We start from the raw sequence: 23,024 nt of genomic DNA, 5'->3' as shown, positions 1-23,024 counted from the left end.
TATAAATCATGTGCACCTTATGTAAAGATTACCTGCGGGAGCACCTCAGGAGGGAATGGAAGTGCAGGGAAGTGCAGTCATCTCAGGTTGGTAAGCAGGTGGACTGGGCTAGTGGGAGGAGGCTGACTGGGGCTTGAATCATGAGAGGAATCAGGGTACAAAAGGCCAGGCCTGCCAGATAATATCCACAGTGGGCACTGCTTCACGTTTTTGACTAATTGGATTCTGGAGTGAGACCATTTTGAACAAGCACCAGGAGCAGGGCCAGTGGGGCTGACAGCTCTTTACTGCTGTGATACACAACTCTGACCACCTGGCGTACTGTGAGGTCTGCTGAAGCTTGTTCCATGGGAATTAGTTCTATGAAGAACACGGCAATCTTTCCCCCTCAGTCTGAAATTAAAACAAAAGGTACAATATGAGCGCTTATATAGTACAATAAACTGTCTCTAACAACAGTTCGTAACTGAAGACATCAAGAAGCAGGAAATGGTTTGAATTTCAGTTAATCTCTTTGGAAATTGAGTGACTATTTCTAAAGATTTTGGGAGATCCAGACAGGATCTCCAGCCAGGGGGATTTTCAGCCAGGCCACAGTTTATTGAGCCAAAACTCAATGGTTGAAAACACTGCCGCAGGCCAGCCTGACTCTGATGGAAAAAATACAGCATCCACATGCTGTTTAAAAATCCCTGCGATTGCACTCCCCCATTGTATTCAAGAACCTATAAATCCTGCACGATGCACTGCAACTGAGACAATGCCCTCTGATCTCCATTCAAAATGCCTGCCAACTTTCCAGCGGTTTCTGCTCAGCAATGTGAATGCAAATTTACTTGAAAGAGGGTCAGGGCCTGCATTGCTTCTGTTTTATAAATACTGAAAACTACTGTTTTCACAGCATATTAGTGATATACTGAAAATCCCATTCATTTACAGCAAAGGGTTTCTGGCATTGTAATGAATACCAGGCATTACAATGAAACTCTGGTTATTTAGATCACAGAGAATAAGAAAGGTCTGAGGCCAAGGGACAAATGTGCAGGTTTCAAGCCTGACGTGCCTAGAATCCTTGAGCAGTTATAAATGCTATTTGCAGAAAGGTGAGAATGAGAGAGAATCCCACAGATCACATTAATTTAAATATACAAAGGTACAGCAATACAGCAGGCAGAAGGCTGCCCAGTAAAAGCACATTGCATCACACTAACGCCCCTATTTCCTCTCAGGGTGTCTCGAAGGGAGCACGCAGACCCCCTGATTGAGGAGCTCAATGTAGGGGAAGCAGCTGAGCCAGATGGACGTGGGACAGGTGAGTATCAAAACAAAACACTACACCATTTATAGGTCCATTTATAGGCCACAAATACATTACAATATTCAAGCATGTTGAGGTTATTTCATCCAAATCTCGAAAGTAATCTTAAAAATATCCATATTTTTATATTTTATATTTTTGAAGGTAATATAAGATAATATAATATATAAATATTACCTTAAAAAAAGTAAATTGTTGGAATTTCATGCAGATGGAACTTTTGAGACTTCACTAGGATGGCTTGCAGATGTTAGTCATTTGTAATTTAGAGGAGAATTGCTTGCTGTTTGGAAAATTAACTATGAACAAAAAAGAACTTGGCATGAACAAAATGTATGAATTCATTCGGGACAGAAGGAAAGCCTATGGCAACCCATACTGTAAAAGTCTGTTTTTCTTGTTTTCAGTTTTCAATGCAAACATAAAATAAAACAGCTACATAAAGTTAAAAACAAGTCTGACAAGAAAGGAAGGTAAAAAACAGCTATAAAAATACCAGTTAACTTCTTTAAATGATTTTGAATTGGACAGCAGCAGCTGTGTATCTGTGCTTTGACACATCCCCAGTCATTCCCATCTCTCCCACAAGGTGGTATTAGAGATCCACATCTGGCGGTGTACTGTACGTGTTACAAAATTAACTCCAGAGCAAACTTGCTTGTGCACGTGTTTGAGATCAAGCTGTCATTCCAGCTCCGTGATCACGCCACCTTTCTACATGCGAGTGAAGGGACTGTACACTTTGCTTGTTGCTCTAATCAAGGCGTGGGCGCTGGATTCGGATTCCTACAGCCAGAAGTTAAAAGCAGTAGATGATCAAATAAGTAGTACTGGAATGACTACTAGAATTTTTTCTCCCTCAGGTGTATCTGGTCACTTGTCTATTCACATTACCAATCAGAATGCAACACATAGTAACAAGGGATTCAAGACAAACGAACTGTACCTTTATTCTCAACACTTCGGCTGCACCTCGGTCTGGGGGGTGGACTGGGGAATGGACTGGGGAATGGTCTGGGGAGTGGACTGGGGAATGGACTGGGGAGTGGACTGGGGGGTGGTCTGGTGAGTGGACTGGGGGGTGGTCCAGGGAGTGGACTGGGGATTGGACTGGGGGGTGGTCTGGGGAGTGAAATGGGGGGTGGACTGGGGATTGGACTGGGGGGTGGTCTGGGGAGTGGACAGGGGAGTGGACTGGGGAGTGGATTGGGGAGTGGGGTAGTGGAGGAGTGGGGGGTGTACATGTAGAATGCGTGTGTGATGTCATGACCAGTTTGTCCTTTACTTCCAGATGTGTGTTGATACAGATGTGTGCTTGAATGCTCAGTGGAGAGTATTGTAACTTTTGGAATCAACAGTCCTGTCAATCTGTTTTAACAGAAGTTGTCTATCCTGAATATGCTACAGGGGCAACGGTGACAGATTTTGACGGGGATGGGCGGCTGGATCTGCTGATTTCCCACGGAGAGAGTGCGGCCCAGCCCCTCTCTGTCTTCAAAGTCAATCCGGTAATGGCCTGACGTCAAGGCAAACATTTCAGATCCCTGGATTCAGAAACCAGACTGTTGTCAATACCAATAATTCAAGCCTCCTGTCCTTTTGACCCATGACAGTAAATTGGATAACATGTGAAAACGGTAACTATCCGATTCAGGAAACGTCATTAATAGAATCCGCTCCTTTTCCTTTCTCTGTTTCCCTTCGCAGGGCTCGGCCAATAACTGGCTGCGTGTGATACCTCGCACCCGTTTCGGCGCCTTCGCCCGTGGAGCCAAGGTGGTGGCGTACACCAAGAGGGGCGGCCCACACACACGCATCATCGACGGGGGCTCGGGGTATCTGTGTGAGATGGAGCCTGTTGCTCACTTCGGACTAGGTACTGCAGCTCCTCTCTGGAGCTCTCCCTCCACACCAAGGAACAGAATACTCTGGGAACTGGAATTCGATCAGAGAATGGAAGGGGCTTTTCCTGCCTCAGTTGTAATGGGGAATGCTCTTACCACTCTTTTTGATTATTGTTTGGGGCTTAAGTTCTAATGACAGCACTTTGCATGATTAATGCTGATGTTACCTTGGTAACTTGGAACAACACAAGTGATCTTAATAGTGCTTCAGCCCCAGCTGATTCTACAGCTCACACGCACACATACTGTACATCCACCCCCCAAAAAAAGTGTCCCGTGTCAGTCTCCGAGTAAGCACGGGACATGGACACACAGGATGAGGCGAAATAGAGAACAGATGGTTCTGGGGAAGGAGCAAACGCCTTGCAGATTAAAACGCAACAAGCAAATCAAAGAAAAATGAAAAGTGGTGTGGAGTATACAACTGCAAGGACACTTTATAAAAGCTATACTGTCTGTGCTGGCTTCCTTGCACAGTTTTCCAGTTTCACTTTCCAGCGTGCCTTCACATTGATGAGACTACAGTATGTCTCAGTGTTACTGCTGCGTGTCTGAATGGAATCACATTCTTCATGTCTCACAGTATTCAAACAATCATCACAAGAGTTATCAGAAGAGTGATTTGGCTTGTTTACTATAAGAAGTTTCAGATGAAACCCTGAAAATTGTACTCTTTTTGAATAAAAAAAGTTAGTCTGAGTTTCTTTTGGAAAACCTCTTGTAGTTATGCATTCACATGCTAATACTATGTTAGCATGTTAACAATATATGTGCACTGTGCCATATGTGCAAACATATTGTGTCACTGTGATTCAAAAAAGGAGAGGGAATACGAGAAGCTGTCCATTGCAGTTGGGGAAATTGCACATGCTAGGCCTACTCTAAATTAGGCTCCAAATCCAGGACAGTGATAACCCTGCAAAACAGCCTGGAGTTTTAGGGAAATCCACATGTGGAAAGTATTGTCTTGAAGTCCCTGTTGATTAATGGGCCAGGGAAACTGAACACAAACACAGAACACTGGAGCTGTAAGCACAGGTGCAGCAGCTTGTGCCTTCAGCAGTGCGTGGCCTCTGGGAGGCTAGAGGTTTCCACCCCAGTGCTGCCACTGATGGCTTCCAGAGTGAAGCCGTGTTGTCCAGGCGGTGTGGCTGTGCATGTTTGCAGCGCAGTAAGTGGAATTATGATTGCTCCTAATTTACTGTGAAGAACAAACTGTTTTCCCTCAGTGCCTGCAAAACAGATCACTGTGTTTATTGGTGGGGGCAGCCTAGCTTTTCATAACCTGTAACATGAATCACCTTTAAATGCCTCTCACACTATTATTTGCTGCCTAGTTTTGTTACTGTGCTTTGGAGCTCTCTGTCACGTTGTACTTGTGTAATGTGCCTTATGGAAACCACAGGCTTTATTAGTAGCATCTTCTCAAGGACTATAACATGACACTCCATACTCCTCGGTACATTATCCTCTGCATGAGAAACATAAAGCAACAGCACTACTCTCACCAATCCTCTGCCATTTTCTGAATCTTAAAAGTGATCTTTTTCTCATCTTACCAACTCTCTTACGGAGTGGACTCTGAAGTACTGGGTTCAAAGTCTAGTGCCTGAACTGGCAACTACCTCAACCTGTCTCTTCAGATACACCAGGATGTGTTTATCTTGGAAAGGTCAATTTAATTAAGAACAAGTAGACTCTTCAAAGGGTTTTCACGCTTGATAAAAATGAGTCACTCAAGGAAAGACGAGCTGCTCTAGGCAGAATTGTCCCTCTGTTCTCACATGTCTCTAAAGAGTTAGCTTCTTTTTTTTTAGACCTTCTTGGTTTTTTTTTAAAGTCACTTGCCAGGAATTGGGGTCAGACTCAGTCCTGTACCAGTCTGTCTGCAGCCTGTCTGTCTGCGTGTCTGCCAGGTCATTGAAATGGTACTGTGATGACATTTACAACACGTTTGAGGTCCATCAGATGGAGTGATGGAAGCGGCCACAGGGGCCACTTAGTTTGCTTCTCAGGCTCATGCACTTTTTCTCATCTTCTTAGATGTTTTTCTGAACATTTCACTAACTTGATTTGAGACAACTGTTCAAGTGTTCTCACCAGATGAGCACACAGCAATCCTTTGGAATAGATGGGACCATAAATTTAACTTGGTCTTCTAAGTGGTTCTAATGCAAAATATAAAAAAACACTTTCAGCCATCAAGACCTTTCTTTATATTCTTATAAATTTAGCCCACCCGGTTTAGCCACATACCTCTGACACCTGCACTGTCCAATTTACTGATTGAGAAGCTCCTTCAATTTCCCTGGGAGAGCAAATCCCTTAGAACAATGCGTTGCAATGGAACCAGCTATTTTAATGTTAATAAGCTACTTTGTGTGAGGTGGAAGTGGGATATGCCTTTAACCACACAGAACTCTAAAGTTCAGAAGGCATGGGGGAATATTGCATTCTACAATCTAACTGTGTGTCCGACTGTGGAAAAATGTGGAACTGAACCTCCAATTTCTCAGGCCTTTTGAACTCTGACACAAAAAGCAAATGACACAAAAATCACAATAATTTTGATTTTGTTATCATGATGGGATCATTTTAGGTGTTATCCTAAAACTAAAAACAAAAAATAATGCTACAGTATATCTGCTAAAAGCTTTGTCTTGAGCTCTCTTGCTGGAAGTTTGTACAATGCAAGCAGTGACAGCATGTTAAAGCTGCATTAAAAGACAGATGATAAATTAATTCTCATATATCAAAGGGATTCTTTGTGAAAATGGTTCCATCCATAAATGCAGATTCTCTTCAAGACCCCCACAAGCTCTTGTACAAAGAAACGAATGAATTTGGTATATCCCAATGGACATTGTCAGTTCCTGGCCATTTCATCACAGTGCTCTCTGATTGGTCCACAGGAAAGGACGTGGTGACCAGTGTGGAGGTATATTGGCCAGATGGGCGCTCAATTGCACGTCCCCTACAGACCAGTGACATGAAATCTGTTTTGGAGATCCCTTATCCACAGGATGAAGTGGAAGGAACACAGCCCACAGAGGTGGAGGTATGCAAACCATTTAGATATTAAGATGCACAAAATGCAAGCTCAACAATATTCCAACACTTTGCTCTCTAACGATACTATTTTTTTAACATCATAACAAAACTGCCCAAATTTGTTTTTGCTGATGTCTGTCTTTAGCATGACTCGAATGCTAATGTCTTGAACTCCTTGTCAGATCAGTTCGAAGTGAGGCATGCCTTGGTAATAAAATGTGCTTCCTGTTTGCAGTGCGGAAATGGATTTACTGCCAATGAAAATGGACGCTGTATAGGTAAGACTAATTTAAGTGCCAGACTCGTACAAATGATAGCTACATAACTGTGGTAAAAATTTTATATGTTTAATTTTTGTGGAGGGGCAAAAGAATGTGTTAAAGGAGGCAAATATAATATTTGCAGAATAAACAGGGACTATTCTAATAAAATAAGTGATACTTCCAAAACCATTCCTGTAGCTCTGTTCCTGCTGCAGCTTTTTTTCCATCCCTTACTGTGAACTGTACAGTGCCTCATGTTTTTACGCTGCTCCAACTGCATTGACACTCCTGTGTTGTAATGCTTTTCTTGCATTGCTAGCTGTCTTGAATTTCTCCTGCTGTCTTGCATAAACCTTCTTCCTCCTTTTGTGGAATACCCCAATGACTGGACCATATTAAATACACATTATTACAGCTATTACTCTTGAATTCTATGCTATGGTCAGTGTTATTCTGCACAAACACATTTACCATTATTCCAAGTCTCTTCCTGTCCCAAAGCTCCCCTGCCTTGCATTAACCAATGTGTCAAAGCAATATTCCTATTCTCCTTTGTCCGTTGGATTGCTCAGAGAAAAGATAAAGAGTGCCCAACACCAGTTCTGGAGCAAGGTGGCCCAGTGGGTGTTGTATGTCTCTTTAAATCAACAATGCCATAAGAGCTAGGGGGATTTATCAAAATGAACTAACCAAACCAATAATTACTTCAAACGAGAGTTTAAGAGCTAAACTGGAAAGAAACTCTACAGCTACAGCAGCCCTCCATGACTGGGGTTGGGCAGCCCTTGCTTATACAGTACATATGTGTACTTATTTGTCTTTTTTCTTTGCACATTAGTTTATATGCTGTGTCCTCAAAATGTATTCATCCCCATGAAATACGAGCAACAAACAATAAAAGAATGAGTGATAATGTGTCTTAAAATTCTAAAAATGTCATAGCATAATCATAACAGCATTAAACAGGTTAGTTATTTTTCAGAATTAACTTTATACCCAAAAGCACGACGTTCACATTTACAGTATACAGACTTCTATTCCTTCATATAAAATCCCAAACAAACCAATCTAGAGTAACATCCAGCTCTTTGGAAAGTGCAATGGAAGACTCTGGAACTGTATAGAAAGCTCTGAAGGTTTCCCTGGGTAATAAGAGGAAGTAAAACATGGGAGACATTCAGTAATAACATGTGGATGAAGTCTGACCTGGAGGAGTGGTCAAAACTCTCCCATAAGAAGTCCCAGAACCTCATAGCTCACCAAGGGACGTGTTTTGTCAGTGAATTCCATGCCAGAGGAGGATTTACAAAACACTAACTACAGAGTGTTAATGTGACCCTTTGGTTTTCTGTACCAAGAATACTAAAATTCTGACTTTGTGTGCAATGCACTAATAATTACAGTACACTATTTTTTGTTGAAAGCAAGGAACATTATCCAATCGGCAAACCTTTATTGTATGAGGTTTTTTTGTTCCTAATTCATCAGGGGCATGAATTTGGAGGGCACGATAAGACCACACTGTTTTGTGCTACTGGCCGTGAGTTGTGCTGTCAGACCCCAACCCCCGCATCCCTGTCTCCCATAGACGTAGATGAATGCACCCAATTCCCTTCTGTGTGTACCCGTGATCGGCCCGTCTGTGTCAACACCTACGGAGGCTACAAGTGTCGCTCCAACAAGCGGTGCAGCCAGGGGTACGAGCCCAGTGAGGATGGGACAGCCTGTGTGGGTGAGTGGGGACAGGGCTGGGGGCCATTATGGGCTTGAGGCTCTGGACTGTCATGATCACAAGCTCTGTCACCCTCCATCTCACGGCCCTCAAGTCTGAAAGTTTTTATGGATGAAACAGGTCCATCCTCTGTACTCCGGGACTGCTTCTATTCACCGAACACAGAAACTCTCCATCCTTACATTTCAAGTGAACTCAAGTCCGAAGTGAGGCAAACCCTTTTCTCTCTTGCTTTCCCCTGCAGCTCAGATTGCTTACTTTGGGGGGAATCGCTCATCATCCTCCAGGCTCTCTGCTCGTCTCTCCCAGCTCTCTCTCCCTCTGTTGGGCTTCACTGTGTGGCTCCAGGCCTGAGCACCACAGTCTTTCTGATCCCAGGACCCCCAGAGCTGCTCCTTCTGGCCACTAGAGAATCTGCTCCTAGACGAACACTTCATGGCAGGACAGCTCCAGTGGTCGAGAAGTTCCCCAAGGACCAGGTTCCATACAGTTCCCCTGTCAGCCTTCCTGGAGCCTTTATATTAAACTGAGCATGCCCGCTGTGTGCAAGGAATCTGTTTCTGGGACTGTTGTATTGTTTCCCACAACTCTCTCCCCATGTCAACTAGATCTGCTGGCCTCCTCACCTCAGCCAATGTGTGATGCATGACCTGTGCATATAATGGCCCAGCCTTCTTCACACATGAGTGACATTTAAAGAAAAAAAAAGTTTGGTTTTGTTATTTCTTGTCCATCTCATTGACATTTTGTCTTGCTGGTGCTGTTAGCAGGAAGGCAACAGAGTTGACAACGGCATTGAGGAAGTGTTTGTCTCCTCTTTGATATTACAAAAATTACAGTAAGAGGTAGGGATTCCCATGTTTCTACTGACTTGCATTTCAAGTTCAGCTTGATGTAGAGAGCTACATAGCTGCCCCAATGGTTCTCCATTACTTTCCTCTGACAGATACAATACATGAATAGAGGAAAAACACAGGGAGGAGTGTTTCTTATTATCTTCTGTCAGTAGTCAGCAGTATGATGACACCCTTGAAATTGTATATTAATTCTGAACACTTTCATACCAAACGTACTGCCTTCCAAAAAAATATCCTTTGCATTCCACATAATTAAGATCTATATAAATCAGATCTATAGAACACTTAAACAATTTCTGCCTTCACTTCCTTCAAATAACAGACCTATTTAAAATGTGTGCAACCTGATATTACTGTACATTTTACTGGGCAGTATTGTTATAAATTTTACAGAAGGTTGTGCTTAAATTTCCAATGTCTACAATAATGACAAGTAACAATGGAAATGCTGCATAATGTTAATTTAAATAATTCAAAATTAAAACAAAGGGAAAATTGTGAAAAATCTTCAGTTAATAATGAAATAAAATGGTCTGTGTAAACACACCAAGATTTTTATACATTTTATTTTTAAGCCTCAATCTGTTTAAAATATCTATGTTTATGCAACATATCTTAATAAGTACTCATTACAAATGGGTGTTCAATACAGCTGTTTTACAACAGTCTAGCGATGGCTTTTCCATATATCTTTTGAAATTCCTGCAGTACACTTTATTTTTTGGTGGAAACAAAAAAAAGGGAACAACCACTGAAAATGTTATGGACTGTTACTTGAAATAGTTGGCAGTTTAATCTCTCAAGCGAAAAAATCAAAATATTAGTTTAGGCTCTCCTTCAGACATTTTTTTGTCTCTAGAGCAGAATCCCTTCATGTTAAATGGCCATTGGCTCGTGATTGACTGGAAATTATTTGCACAATGAGAAACGCACACCCGCATTCCTGTTCATTACCAAGGAAAGGTCCTCCGTAGACCCCTTTTTTTTGTCTCCAATGCACAGGCTTTAATAAGATGTGATTTGTGCTGTCTTCAAGCACCCAAAAACATACCCCAAATGAAAAATAAAATGAAATTAGATACTGTGTTGGCTAGTGCAGTGCAGACCTCCTTTAAGATACATCAAATAAACAAGGATTCATTGCCTAATGTTTAAAGACACGATGGAATCGTAGGTGATGTCTAAATAAATAATGTGATTAACTGAAAGAAACTGCAAGCACTGGAGTACTTATTGCACTAACTCAACACAGAGTCCATTTGGCACAATTTACAGTAATGTTAGTACCTAGAGTCTGAAAAGGAGAAATATTTTTCAAAATAAGGTTCCTTAGTGGCTCCTTGTTGGGTCTACATGATAGCCTTATTCTCTGTTCACAATAAGAAGTCCTGTCACCTTCTGGACTGAAACGCTAAACAAGGTCTATACTTCCAATGGTTTTGAGTTCACAGCCTTCCCCTGTGTTTTCCACATGGCTTTAAAAACACAAATACAGTGAAGCAGCATAGAAACCTCTTTCCTGAAAATGTCAAATCCTTCAAACATTCTTTCTGTTGCTTTCAGTGTTAGGTCACGGTTTTTAAGAAATACGTTTTTTTTAAAACACTTTTGGTTTGGTGTAGTAGGAAACATTGGACTATTCATTTAATAAACAGCTATATTTTTGCAGAATGAAGTTTGTGGAAGATATTCCCGTGTGAAATAAAAAGTGAAATCTGCACCTCAGCTGAGTCCTTCTGTTCAGAGTGAAGCCCTGGGTCGCAAGAGGAGGGCAGAGCAGACACTGACACACTTACAGTACCTGCCTGCTGGAGGTGCTCCTCACACCGTCGGTAACCCTTCAGCAGCACTGTTCTCTCAGACCAGTCAGTAATCAGGTGCCAAATGCAGAATGTTTCCAATAGCAGTACCTTACCGTTTCCCCACATCACTTTAAGCCACGCAGGTGGCACTGGAGATTCAAGGACGGCGGATTAGCTTCTGAACTCAGAGGATAACTGGGAGGGTGAAAACTGCCAGAGCCACCTGGCGGGAGGATTCCTTCATCCTCTGTGAACCATGTAGCAGATCACCAACAGTGGGATAGAACGTGCGCCACAGTGCGAGGGGAATGGCAGGCAGGGAGGCTACTGTATGTCAACATGTCTCTGTGGAATACTCACCCGTAGTTAAGTCCAACACAGCTGATGACCCTTTCCTTCAAAATCAATTAATCAAAAAGATTAATCTTTCAAAGTTGTTCATGGAAAAGAACAGCACTTTGGTCACTGGCCAGTTTTCTTCTTCATTAGCTCATTAATGTTGGAGTAAAGTCATTTCTGGTACTGCCCAAAGTACTATGAATAAATGCCCAAGTATTACAGGGACAATGAAATAGAGTACAGTACCCTTCTGGCTTGAATGTCTAAGAGTAAACTGATAATTATTTTAGAGCCTGCAATTTTTTTACTTGTTTAAATAATGATTTAGAAATTGATTAAAAGACAATAGTTCTCAGGTCAATAGTTCTCAATAGTTCTCAGAACAATTAACAGCCGAAATACTCTAAATGTTATGCACAGAGGTATAGAGTATGTCTTTTTTTAAAAAAAAAAGGGGTCAGAGAATTCAGTTTAGAAGATTGTTTTACCTTTTATGATGAGAAAACCCTATCCACATCTTCTCGTCTATTGCCTGTGACAATCCACAAAATATGACAAAATATGTCAGTTTTGATGCACTGGGACAGAAAAATGATTATCTGTATTCAAGAGGAAATTGCAGTTTGGCCTATATCTTGGGAAAGCAAATTTCTCCCAAATTTGTAATTTTTCCCCATGAGTCAGAAATACTCAGAAGTTACTGTACTGTACACACAGTCCAGCTGAATCTGGACTGATTTTGTTTCTCGGCAAAGCATGTGTTGCGGCATAAAATTTATTTACAGCTTTCTCTCTGTATTGATCTGCATCAAAAATAAGGGAACATGCCAATATGACAAAACAGATTTATTGTCAGATGGTGAGACAAGATATTGAGAGGCTATAAAATGGCTGTAGTTTGGCATTATTCTGGAGATAGGAGCTGGGCTTTTACAATCACTTACTTCTCAGCTACTGTATATGTAGGTCTAGAGAGACTTAAAAAAGCGTGCAAGTCAGTAAATGGAAAATGTTTGCAATTTAAACAAGTCAAATTTAAACAAGTCAAATATAAACTGAGACTCTGAAGTCTTATTATAGAACAAGCACAAATTCAAGTTGTTTGGTAGAGACTAGAAAGCGCAGAAATACATTTCCTGCATGTCCGGATGGTGGGATGTGCAAGGTCAGGCCAGGTCACACTCAACAATAAAATTTGTAAAAGACACCTTGTGGAAGAATTTGGCACCGGTCAAATCAGCAGAGGTTTCAGAAGTGCTGTGTGGCGTGGAGCTCAGATTAAAGAGATATCAAGCTTCTAAGTGGAAGTCTGCCGACAGGAGCCCCCGGGCGATTGTGAGGGAAGGATTCTGTTATCTCATAAGCAAGGAACATACTTCAAAGACGAACAGATGGAGCGTGCTGAGGAAAGCTGGAGAGACAGAGGAAATACTTGTAGACAAACAGGCAGAAATAGTCCAGAGATGAAAAATCATGTACTGTATAGTGGGGATAAAAAGAAATTATTTTAATCAATTCTTTTCCACAGGGCTCTGTAATGTAAAACTAGAGTAAGCAAGTGAAAAGTACAGTACCTTGTTTAAACCAAAGAAGATGTCTGGAACCTTTGCCCTTATTCAGGTCTAACACATTTATTCCTAGCTTGGATTCTTCGTCAGAGACTTTTTCTATGCTTGCTTTTTTGTTGGTAGGTAAGGTCTGTACTTCAAATGAAGTCAGAAAATAAGGGACAATAGTTAAAACCACCTTAATCATAATGTCATCATTTGTAAGCACCATATAGTACAGTGAAAAGTCCTGTTAGGGTGCACACTCTGCTGTCGTTATGGGTCGTTATACTGTGTACAAGGAAAGTGGAGGAGGAAGGTGGTGAGGGTGAATGGGAGATTAGATCTGGGAAGGTAATCCAAACAGACTGGGCTGTTGTGATGCAAGGCCTCTCTGTCTGTTTGTTGTCTTTGAATGCAACATTAGATTCCTAAAGCACTCAGTCAGCCTTTGAAGATGTAGCATGAAGGAGAAGTCTTTTCTGGTATGTGGTGTGAGGGAGCCCTTGGCAAGGTGCACTCTGCAAGGGCCAGGAGGAACAGAACAGGGAGAACAGAACACACGCCACACAGGCATCTCTGTTTACTCAGGTGCTGACCTCTGGTTATTGACAGGCAAGTTGCCAAACATGACAGACCCACAAGAGGCACTGACTCCATCTTCAGGCTGAAGAATAGCTGGGATGCCCTCGTATAACTCCTGGAAAGCAAGGGACAAGGCAGCACTGATTAGAAAACCGGCTGGGTTCTGGTCTGCTTAGTCTCTATAGAACTTATGACAACCTTCATTCTGAGGTTCTAATTAATTAATGACGACCATGTGCTTCATCTGTCTGTTAAGGTCATTAAGCCATGTGTACAATAAACATGCATATTTTTCATAAGAGGCCAGATGTTTGTTCAGCAGACAGGAAATTTTGTATGGAATCAGGTATTTTCTCTTTTAACTGAACGCTTCATGTGTGCCCAGATGGCACAATGTTATATTTCCAAGCGCACAGTATCTGACAAGTGGAGTGAGTGCTCCATGCTCTTCTGGCAACTGAGATGGCATGACTGGAGCTGATAAGAAAAATTCAATTCATCAGTCCACAATGATCCAATCCACTGACTAATGAACCGTTATGTGCCAATGTAGTAACTGCAAGATAAAATGATCTAGAATATTACAGAGGAAGCAACTAATTACTGGATTATCTTTTTAATGCTTAAATAATTGTCATGAATTTCGAACCACACTCGTATGTAGAAAGTCCTTTAAACCAAATTTGTATGCCATTTTTGCTCTTAAAGAATGACCCTATGTGGAGGTGCAAGCGAGGAGCTGCCACCAGAGAAAGGGAGAGTGAGTGAAAGTGAGGTCTCTACTAATGTCCTGCTGCTGGCTGGTCTTATCAGAGCAGCATCTGAGCATTGATGAGGGTGCTGACTGACTGGCAGTGATCCTCAAAAGAAGTGGGTGTTGCATCTCATAGCTGAGGCATGCCGTATCTTCTGCTCCAGCTCCCCCTCCCCAGGAAGAACTGCGGTGCCTTTCAGGGGAGCTCTACCATGGCAGCGACACACGAGCGTGCCCCGAAAGGAGCACTGCGCTCCGAGGCGGTGCGCTTCAGCCATAGCAAGAGCACAGAGAGCTGATGCAATACCACCTGTGCATGACTTCAGGTTTAAAAGCACATAAACAGACATCTCCCTCACCCCTTGCTTTTAACAAGCATTTTTCAATTCTCTGCAAAAAATAGACAAAAGATTAATCTTGAATGTATGAATACAATAATCGAATAATCGAATAATCGAAACAGATAAGTACTGTACTGCATATGTGTAAGGATATTACGTCCTGGTTATTTTACATGAGAAAATACTGGACATGCTGTAATTGCTTTGAGAAAACCATACAATGCTAAATGACATGAACCCCATTGCTCAAAAACAATACACAGTACATAGCATGAGACAAACAAGACAGGGAATAGGAACAGATAACATATACTGTAGCACACTGTGACTTGCATTCCAGTGCAACTGATGTGATTGTATCAATGTTAAAAGCATCAGAAATCATGTATGGGCACTAATTAATCATCATCTGTCCGTGTTACCAAACGGTAAAACAAGCCAGAGAGCTTTTCTTCTAATGTCAAGAGTCAGTGAATTATGAATGACTAAAAACTCTCTAAGAAAAGGTATACTGTCATTCTTTGAAGAAAGCCCTGCAGGCAGTAACTGCAGTGTTCAATGTTCTTCTCTGGCAAAGAGTGCAAGCAAATTGTAATTTATTTTGTAATTTAGAACCGATGTTCAAAGAAGAGTTAAAAACTGGGCAAGAGGCAGAAACTGTATGAGTCACAGAAAATCCCAAAAAAAGAAACATATCTCAAACCACAAATTCACAGATAAAGCTTCTGTCAAAGTATTTACTGTAGAAGACAATCCAAGACAAGGCAAGGTTAAACTCTGAAAATCCAGCACAGCCAGGCACAATGTGGAAGCGTAGAAGGTTCCATTATATTTGCAAAAATGTTTTTTTCAATGCCTTTCATAGGTAGCTGTTGGAACCATTTAGCTTATTTCAGTAAACAGCTCCCACAAACCTCACAGCAGACTGTGGCTGTCTGTTCACGCACTTGGAATCTCATTGAAAGGAATAAAGGCCCAAAGGAAATTATTGAAAAAAAAACCTGAATGAAGTTGCTAAAATCCATGGCTTTTATGCAAGGCCTGTAGGGAGGAGAAGCTTTTTCCATTACAAAAATATCGAAATAACTTGGACCTTTCTCACAAAATAAAAAGAACCTTGGCTGAAACAAGACAGGCATAATAAACCAGATCAGAACAGCTCTGAAACATGTGCTTCTCTTAAATCATAGGATATAACGCACTGTACAGCCATCTGCATTAATGGCAGATAGACATCATAAGAAAGGTTATAAAAGGGAAGAGATTTTGCCTGGTTTGTTGCAAATTAACTTAATGATTCAGAACTTACAACAAGGAATTTCTTAAAGGATCCTACAGAAGGGCAAGGATTTTGGTTCTAAATTCACATGACAGAGTAAAGGTGTCTGTCATGAATATTATATATGTCATGTGAATTTCTATTTCAGACTCCAAGTCTGTGTTTTGATCCCTGAATTTGAAGGCTTGGTCATTGCCATTTATCAGGACAAGTTATGGGAAGTTATTTTATAATGGGCGTGTTTTAACATGTACTTCTGGAAGAGGTGTTAGTGCAAGTATTAGGGGCGGTGCAGTGGCTAAGGATCTGCGCCTCTGGCTGGAAGGTTGCTGGTTCATATCCCGCGGCTGGCAGAGGAATCCTGTTCTGTTGGGCCCCTGAGCAAGGCCCTTAATCCCAGCTGCTCCAGGGGCACTGTACAATGGCTGACCCTGTGCTCTGACCCCAAGCTTCTCTACCTGTATGTGTGTCTCATGGAGAGCAAAGTTGGGGTATGCGAAAAGACAAATTCCTAATACAAGAAATTGTATATGGCCAATAAAATGATCTTATCTTACCATGCGGTCTGTGTGGGTCCTAATGCCTCAGTACAGTGACAGAGAGACTATACTGTAAAAAAGATGCCATCCATCAGATGAGATTTAAAACTGAGGTCCTGACACTCTGTAGTCTTTAAAAACCTCAGGGCGTGTCTTGAAAAAGTAGGGGTGTTAATCTTGTTGTCCTGGCCAAATTTACCTCTGGTCTTTATGAATAATGGCTTCTTGATAATTTCTTTCTATGACTTGGCTTCATTACTCTGCCCTCTTCCCCACTAATATCTGGTGTGTGGTAAATGTACTTGTACACTTTGGCTGCCAGTGCATTATCCAGGTGGGGCTACAAATTGGTGGTGGTGGAGGGGAGTTCCCATTACTTGTGAAGTGCTTTGAGTGGACTGTGCAGAAAAGTGCCACATAAGTGTAAGGAATTATTAATATTATGATGTTTTAATCCATTGGTATTGTTAAGTTAAAGCAGAGGCAATAATAAATACCATGAAAGACAGAGAGTAAGTCAGAGTCCTCTCTTCCAGATGTGGATGAGTGCTCTCTGGGCTTGAGTGAATGCAGTCACAGGTGCACCAACACAGAGGGGTCCTTCTCCTGCCAGTGTTTTCCTGGGTATAGACTCACTCCCTCCGGCCAGTGCGAGGGTAAGTGGCATTTTCTTATACACAGACTTACTGTTGTGAATTTTTCACACTCTGTTCCTTTCAAATGCTATGAAATTCTGAAAAATTATATACTGTAGGCTGGCTCACACCAACCAGGAGAGATGATTGCAGGTTCTTAGAAAGCAGTAATAATAAATGTGTAATAATAAATGTGAAATGCACTCCATAGAGATATGAAACAAAATGGCAGCAAAAGTGGATTTTATAACCTTCAAGGGCCAAAATGCCCTTTTGTTGTTTTGTGAAATTACTTTCCCCTGCAGAGAGCTTTTTGATAGTCTTATCCAGTGTAGGCTGATGATACATGGGAAAAGAGCATTTGAACAAAACAAACCATGCTGTTTGTGTGTTATTGACTGTTTCCCTGATAGCTTGAACACCAACTTGACATTCATAAATCAAAGTGGAATTAAACTATACAAAAACAGTCTGTTTAAAAATAGGAAAATTGAGAACTAGAATGTTTTCACTTCTTAGTATTGTAAAGGTGATTAAAATGGTTATGAAATGCCCTTTATACAAATGATTTGAAAACCCCAATCAGGTTTTACAAATAATTTCTAGACCAGGCTCTCATTTGTCTCCTTTTGCAAATTGGCAAATTGAACTGAAGGATGGCTGGTGCACAGCTGTAGGAAGATGGCCTTGCCTGCACTGTCGTTCACTGTGTGTCTCTGTGGTTCCAGATGTGGACGAGTGCAGGGAGCAGAACGAAGCGTGTGAGCATATCTGCCACAATGACCAGGGTTCCTTCCACTGCCACTGCCAGCTGGGCTTCAAGCTAGCAACTGACAAGAAGAGCTGCCAGAGAGCCTAGGACCCTACTTGTGAACCTCAGCTCTCTCTCTCTTTCTCTCTCTCTCTCTCTCTCTCTGCAGGGAAAACAACTTCCCTTTCTGGGCTTTTCTTGCTTAAAATGATTATCTCAGCTGTCGATGCCTGAGGTAGTTTTCTGCTCTGTGTTCACCTTTGCAGTTCTTAGTGAAAATGGGTTTTAATATTCAAAAAATTGTATCCGAATGTTATCTTTCTGTTCTGAACAACACTGCTGGCTGTATTGGTGCCTGGTGTTAGAAGGGGGCAGGGGGCTCTGTGGAACGTTTCCCAGATGACCAAGTACTGAACAGTACAGTATGTCACTTACAAAGCAGACCAAGAAGACCATTATATTCTTATTCTTATTATTTGACAAGCCTCCTAACCAACTGTTCCAGGTTGATCTTTAAACTTCAGAATAGCAAAACATTTTCCACTCCTTAACATTTATGAAGTTATACACTATAAAAAAAATCTTTACTATGAGTACAGGACCCCACCAACAGTGTTCAGTACAAAGAATGGAAAACACAAGAATACTTTAAAATGTTACTGATGATGGTGAAACTATTGGAAAAACATCTGAAAACAGTGGCATTGTTTTAAGAAATCTTGTTTAATAATAAACTTGTACTTTTTTGGTCTGGCTTCTTCTGTGAAAAGTGGCACTTTTATTTATTAACTGGACATATACAGTAAAAGCATTACGTTACTGTAGCAATGCAGTAACAAAATCTATTTCATGGAGTTTATACAGCGCAGGAATGTAATGTAATCAGCATTACTTTGACAATATATTCTGCTATACAGATACTAAACAGGTTTAGTATCCAGCCGAAAATCCTCACCTAGTCAACCATGGCACCACATAGGCTGAGATACCAGCCTGTTTCTGACAGCGATATACTGTACTGTAGATTTGCATGTCAGGGCATTCTGGCCTCATGTCTCGAAACCGGTAAAAGGTCGAGGAGGAGGACTCACACAGGATGACACGATTATGAAAATAAAATCCTTCCGATGCAGGATTTTAGGAATGACGCACTTTGGTACCAGGGTATACTATCATTAAAATAAGTAAACCACTACATCAGATGCAGTGCTTAGTGTCTGACAGACTGTAAAGTTAAAAAGAAAACACAGCGAAGAATGTACAGTATGTCATCAATGTGCTACCAGGGAGAAGTTCCTCCGTTTCTCTTCCCACCCACCCTAGCATGTCTGTCTCACGCTGTATCACAAGGTTATTAAAGCTTTTTTAAAATTAAACTGCATAGTTGGAAAGCATGACCATCTCAACATTTTGTGGAGATCTTAATTTTCTTAACTTAAAAATACTTAAGTATTGGTATTCATTTTACAGCTTTTCTTTTTTTTCACCTGTTGACACCAGGTAGTACAGTATTAGCCGGCTTGGGACCCACAGTGTGTCAGTGAGTTTCTGGTGGCTGCATTTTGTCATTCCATACTAGGTCCACTGTGGTTTTTCATGGGTGGAAAATGCACGTACTGTATGTGGCCCATTTGTCTTTTCTTGCTGGCCAGTTGGCAATGAACCTCAAAAGAAATATACATGTAATATAAACACTCCCTTTCCTTTTCCTTTATGACTCACACTTTTCCACATTTCCTCATTGGCTTAAAATTACACCCTACAAAGATTAATACAAATCAAAAAACGTTTTGATGACAAGCTGGTTTGGTTCCCTGGTGCACAGGTCATTTTGATATCAGTATGTTTTAGAAAGCTCCAAGAGAAGACTTTATCCTACAGTACACTGGGTCCAGTCACCTTTCTCTTTCCAGTAAAATCTAAAAGTGCCGAGTGTCTGAACAGCAGGATCAGGAAAGGATGTTGCTCCCGTTCCATTGAACGCAATGGAGATCTACAGTAGATTAATTTGATCTTGCCCCTCCTTTCTGTGTTCCTCTTCCCTCGAGCGTGGCTCGTGTTGCTGTGTTGCGCAATGCCGGGGGCGTTCAGGCAACAGACCCTGAAAGGCCAGGACAGGTGATACATTCTGCTGCAGCCGAGAGCTCAGCACCCAGCCTGATAACAGGAACAAAACCCCCCTTGTGTCACAACAACATACTTCACCCTGGGAGCTCTCAGCAAGTGCACTGAATATAGAACCTGACCTTTCTGCCCAGGTGTTGTGTCATTAGTGTAACTTTTTGGTGTTTTCTTAAACACTCCCAAGTCTGAAAGGATCTGTGGTTGCTGATGGCATATCTGTGCCAGGCATATGAAAGGGCTCTGATTGATGTGTGGGCTGCACTTTGTATCTGATAATCCTACAGTAACAAACTTTCTTTCCCCCCATTTCTTTGATGAATTAGCTACTTGTGAAAAGGTGCCGTATTGACAGTCCATGTCACTATAGCCCTCATTCTGTGCCAGAATCAGCTGTTATTAACACTATTTATGAGGAACCAGTCTTAAGAAAAGTATCAGAAAACATTGTACTACTTTCTTCCCTGAGGGATGAACTAATACACAACAAGCTTCTTGAAACCTGAACTTGAATCTCAAAGTATGTTTCATTATACTGAAGGTCATGTTAAAGGACTTTGCACACACAATATGGATGCATTTCTCAATAGCATAATCTAATAGTCATGTGCCATTATGTTACGTTTTCAGTTTCAACACCCATTCTTCTTAATTTCTTACATCATCTTCTTTCAGGTCTTTATGCCCTGTTGTCAGATAATTGTCATTCCATCATGAAAGTGTTGAAATCATCCTCAGACATAATAGCATCCTTATAATTACATTCAACAAGCATAATTTTTCATGTTGTCTCAAATTCAGTGTGCTAAAATTCAGGAATTTAGACAGGTATATAAAGTTATTTTGAACTTTCCTGTTGTTTGCTAAGGAAATAGAGAGTTTTACCTTCAAAAGCGAGAGTCGGTTTTGTCTTTGTACCTTTGGTAGCAGTCAGGAGAGTTTATAGTGGAGAGTGTCGACATGCGAAACACTTTTAATTAAATCCCTATACTAAGGAGCCATTGTATTGGCTAGTTAACAGCAATGGAATTGTAGGAAGGTCATGTGAATCTTTTGCACTCCTTTCACTTGAAAAGGTAGCAGTGTGCCTGACTGTTGCAACACGTTTGCTATCTGTTTGCTGTTTGCTTTGTTCTGCTGCAGTCTATTTCAGTTCTAAATTGGACTGAACCCAGAGTATGAGGGAGGGAAAATAAACCACTATGTTTATTTATGTTCATTTGCTCAGACCACTAACAGAACCACTGAACAGAGAGAAAGAGAGAACTGCCTCAGAGTCACATTCTTTTCTTAAAAGTCACAAAGTGTGAGACCCATACAGAAGATCTGATCGATGCCATATACTGTGTCATGACTCACATAGAGGGCACATGAAAACACAAATATAATTCAGAACACCGTGAGGGAAAATCAAAATCCCTTCCTGTGCACAGGAAGTTGTCTTTTATTTGTTCCACCGGTATGGGTTAAATATCCAGACCTCTCCAATATACACAAAACACAGATATTCACACAAGCTTTCACATTCGCTCTCCGTGATGTCAGGCAGCGTCTCGGCAGGTGATGAGAGACATCTTATCTGAAGTGACACCCACAAGCCTGCCTGCCTTGTGCTGCTGGGCATGTCACCCTCATGCTCCACTGTTTGAAGCAGGAGCTGCCAGGATAGCTTTACTCTGAGATACACCAAACTTTCCCTGCTGGGAGTGACTGCCACAGCAGGTTAAAACATTTCAGTTTCCTGCAATCGACTCGTCTCCTGAGCATAAATAACCTCCTGTGATGCATCCCCAAGCCCCATCTGTGTTTCCTTGCATTATGAATGGCACTTGAAACACACACATTATGATCAAGGAACAACACCCTATTCCTGATTTGATGAAAATATATTATTACTCAGCCATATCTAAAATGTTCAGCATACCAGCACAAATCTTCTCACTGAGAGCGTGCACTCTGTCTATTCTTCAATAGGCATCACTCACTGTCTCCATAAACATATTTTTTCAAAAATGAAAAAGTCACTTTTTCCCATAGACAGCTGCATGTTCAGGTAAGTTACTGTAGCAGCTAAAAAAAAATATGAAACTACAAGAATTACACCTGTCACTCTCATTTAACTACCATCAAGGTTTTTCAGAGTTTTGCTCATTAACTTAGCAGAGGATTTTTTTTTTACTTTCAATAAAGGAAACAAAACAGAGGAATCTTCCAGAAAGTAGTAAAGTGCTCTGTGAATGGGCTCCTTTGTCTATGTGTCCCTCTTTCTCTGAAAAGCACAGTGTTTCTCTCATTAGGTAGAGTTTGGCTGAAGTTACCTGTCACTCCAGAGGCTGATGGGATTGGAGGTCCTGGCTGGCCTATACTGGCCCGTTTCTGGATCAGTGGTCTCCCCTCACTGCAAAAGCAATAACTGTTATCTACTGTCCCTGGGCAGAGCATAACGCTGTCGGATCAAGGATGATTTAATTTCTTTTAAAACAGGGGAGTGCTTTTTCCCCACCTATAAAGGCACTTTTGTCTGTGTGCACGCCTCCCTATCATCTCCATCTCAGCTCTGCGTGATCTGGCCCAGGATTGAGTCTGGCCTCGACCGTGCAGTGTCCCAGCCTGAGAGGCAGCAGGTGTGCTGTGGTGCAAGGGGAATGTGGGAGCATTATCCCACACAGTGCCTGAGAGGCAGAAGTGAGGAAGCCGTCTCAAAGGCTACAGAGCCCTTCTTGTGTATCCAGACTCTGCTTTTACCATTATAAAAAAGTTGTCCAAGCATGAAGTCAACACTCTTATTTTGCTCTGTATGCACAGACACAAAAATCTTTTCCGAGGTGAAAAAATACAAAGTGACAATACACCCTCTGGAAACACAAGGTAAAAGTCTAACTCCTGCAGGTTTTGTTTATTATTTTTCCCTTAAAAGAGCCTTTGGCACTGAGGAAATATAATCTCTGTTTCAATTTTGGTGACCTTGGACTGTGCTCCCTTGGGATTTTAAACCCTAAATGAAGACAAAATTTCATGATTGGCTATAAGAATTTTGGGACGGTATTCATGCTGCACTGGAATATAACAATTATATTGTCCTCTAACTGACATTATAGTTATATCTTTTAAAATCCAGTCTTCAATGAGCACTTATAAAATTCTGACTGACACATTGCTGTTAAAAGTAAACATCAGACAAAGCAAAGAAAGCAAGAAAGATCCAC

At 41.4% G+C, this 23,024-nt stretch overlaps 1 protein-coding gene across 3 annotated transcripts in view; it reads left to right on the top strand.

The window, feature by feature from the left end:
* LOC148661484 (cartilage acidic protein 1-like) overlaps positions 1-18,452 on the top strand; it is a 39,526-nt gene extending 21,074 nt beyond the window's left edge. Inside the window, exons 9-16 of one of the 3 annotated variants that reach the window (XM_088635312.1) lie at positions 1,230-1,312; positions 2,726-2,826; positions 3,026-3,194; positions 6,135-6,280; positions 6,509-6,551; positions 8,125-8,268; positions 16,848-16,967; positions 17,675-18,452. In XM_088635312.1, the coding sequence (XP_088491438.1) occupies positions 1,230-1,312; positions 2,726-2,826; positions 3,026-3,194; positions 6,135-6,280; positions 6,509-6,551; positions 8,125-8,268; positions 16,848-16,967; positions 17,675-17,805 (937 nt within the window). In that variant the 3' untranslated portion in view covers positions 17,806-18,452. Of the gene's footprint in view, positions 1-1,229; positions 1,313-2,725; positions 2,827-3,025; positions 3,195-6,134; positions 6,281-6,508; positions 6,552-8,124; positions 8,269-8,512; positions 10,844-16,847; positions 16,968-17,674 lie in introns of those variants that run through there. The other 2 variants (XM_088635313.1, XM_088635314.1) reach the window with 2 other exon arrangements.
* The last annotated feature ends 4,572 nt before the right edge of the window (positions 18,453-23,024 follow it).

This window comes from Lepisosteus platostomus, chromosome 6, assembly GCF_059453375.1.
Source record: "Lepisosteus platostomus isolate fLepPlt1 chromosome 6, fLepPlt1.hap1, whole genome shotgun sequence".
NCBI lineage: Eukaryota > Metazoa > Chordata > Actinopteri > Semionotiformes > Lepisosteidae > Lepisosteus > Lepisosteus platostomus.
The sequence above is the reverse complement of the archived record's forward strand: the minus strand, read 5'-3'. Positions and strand labels throughout refer to the sequence as shown.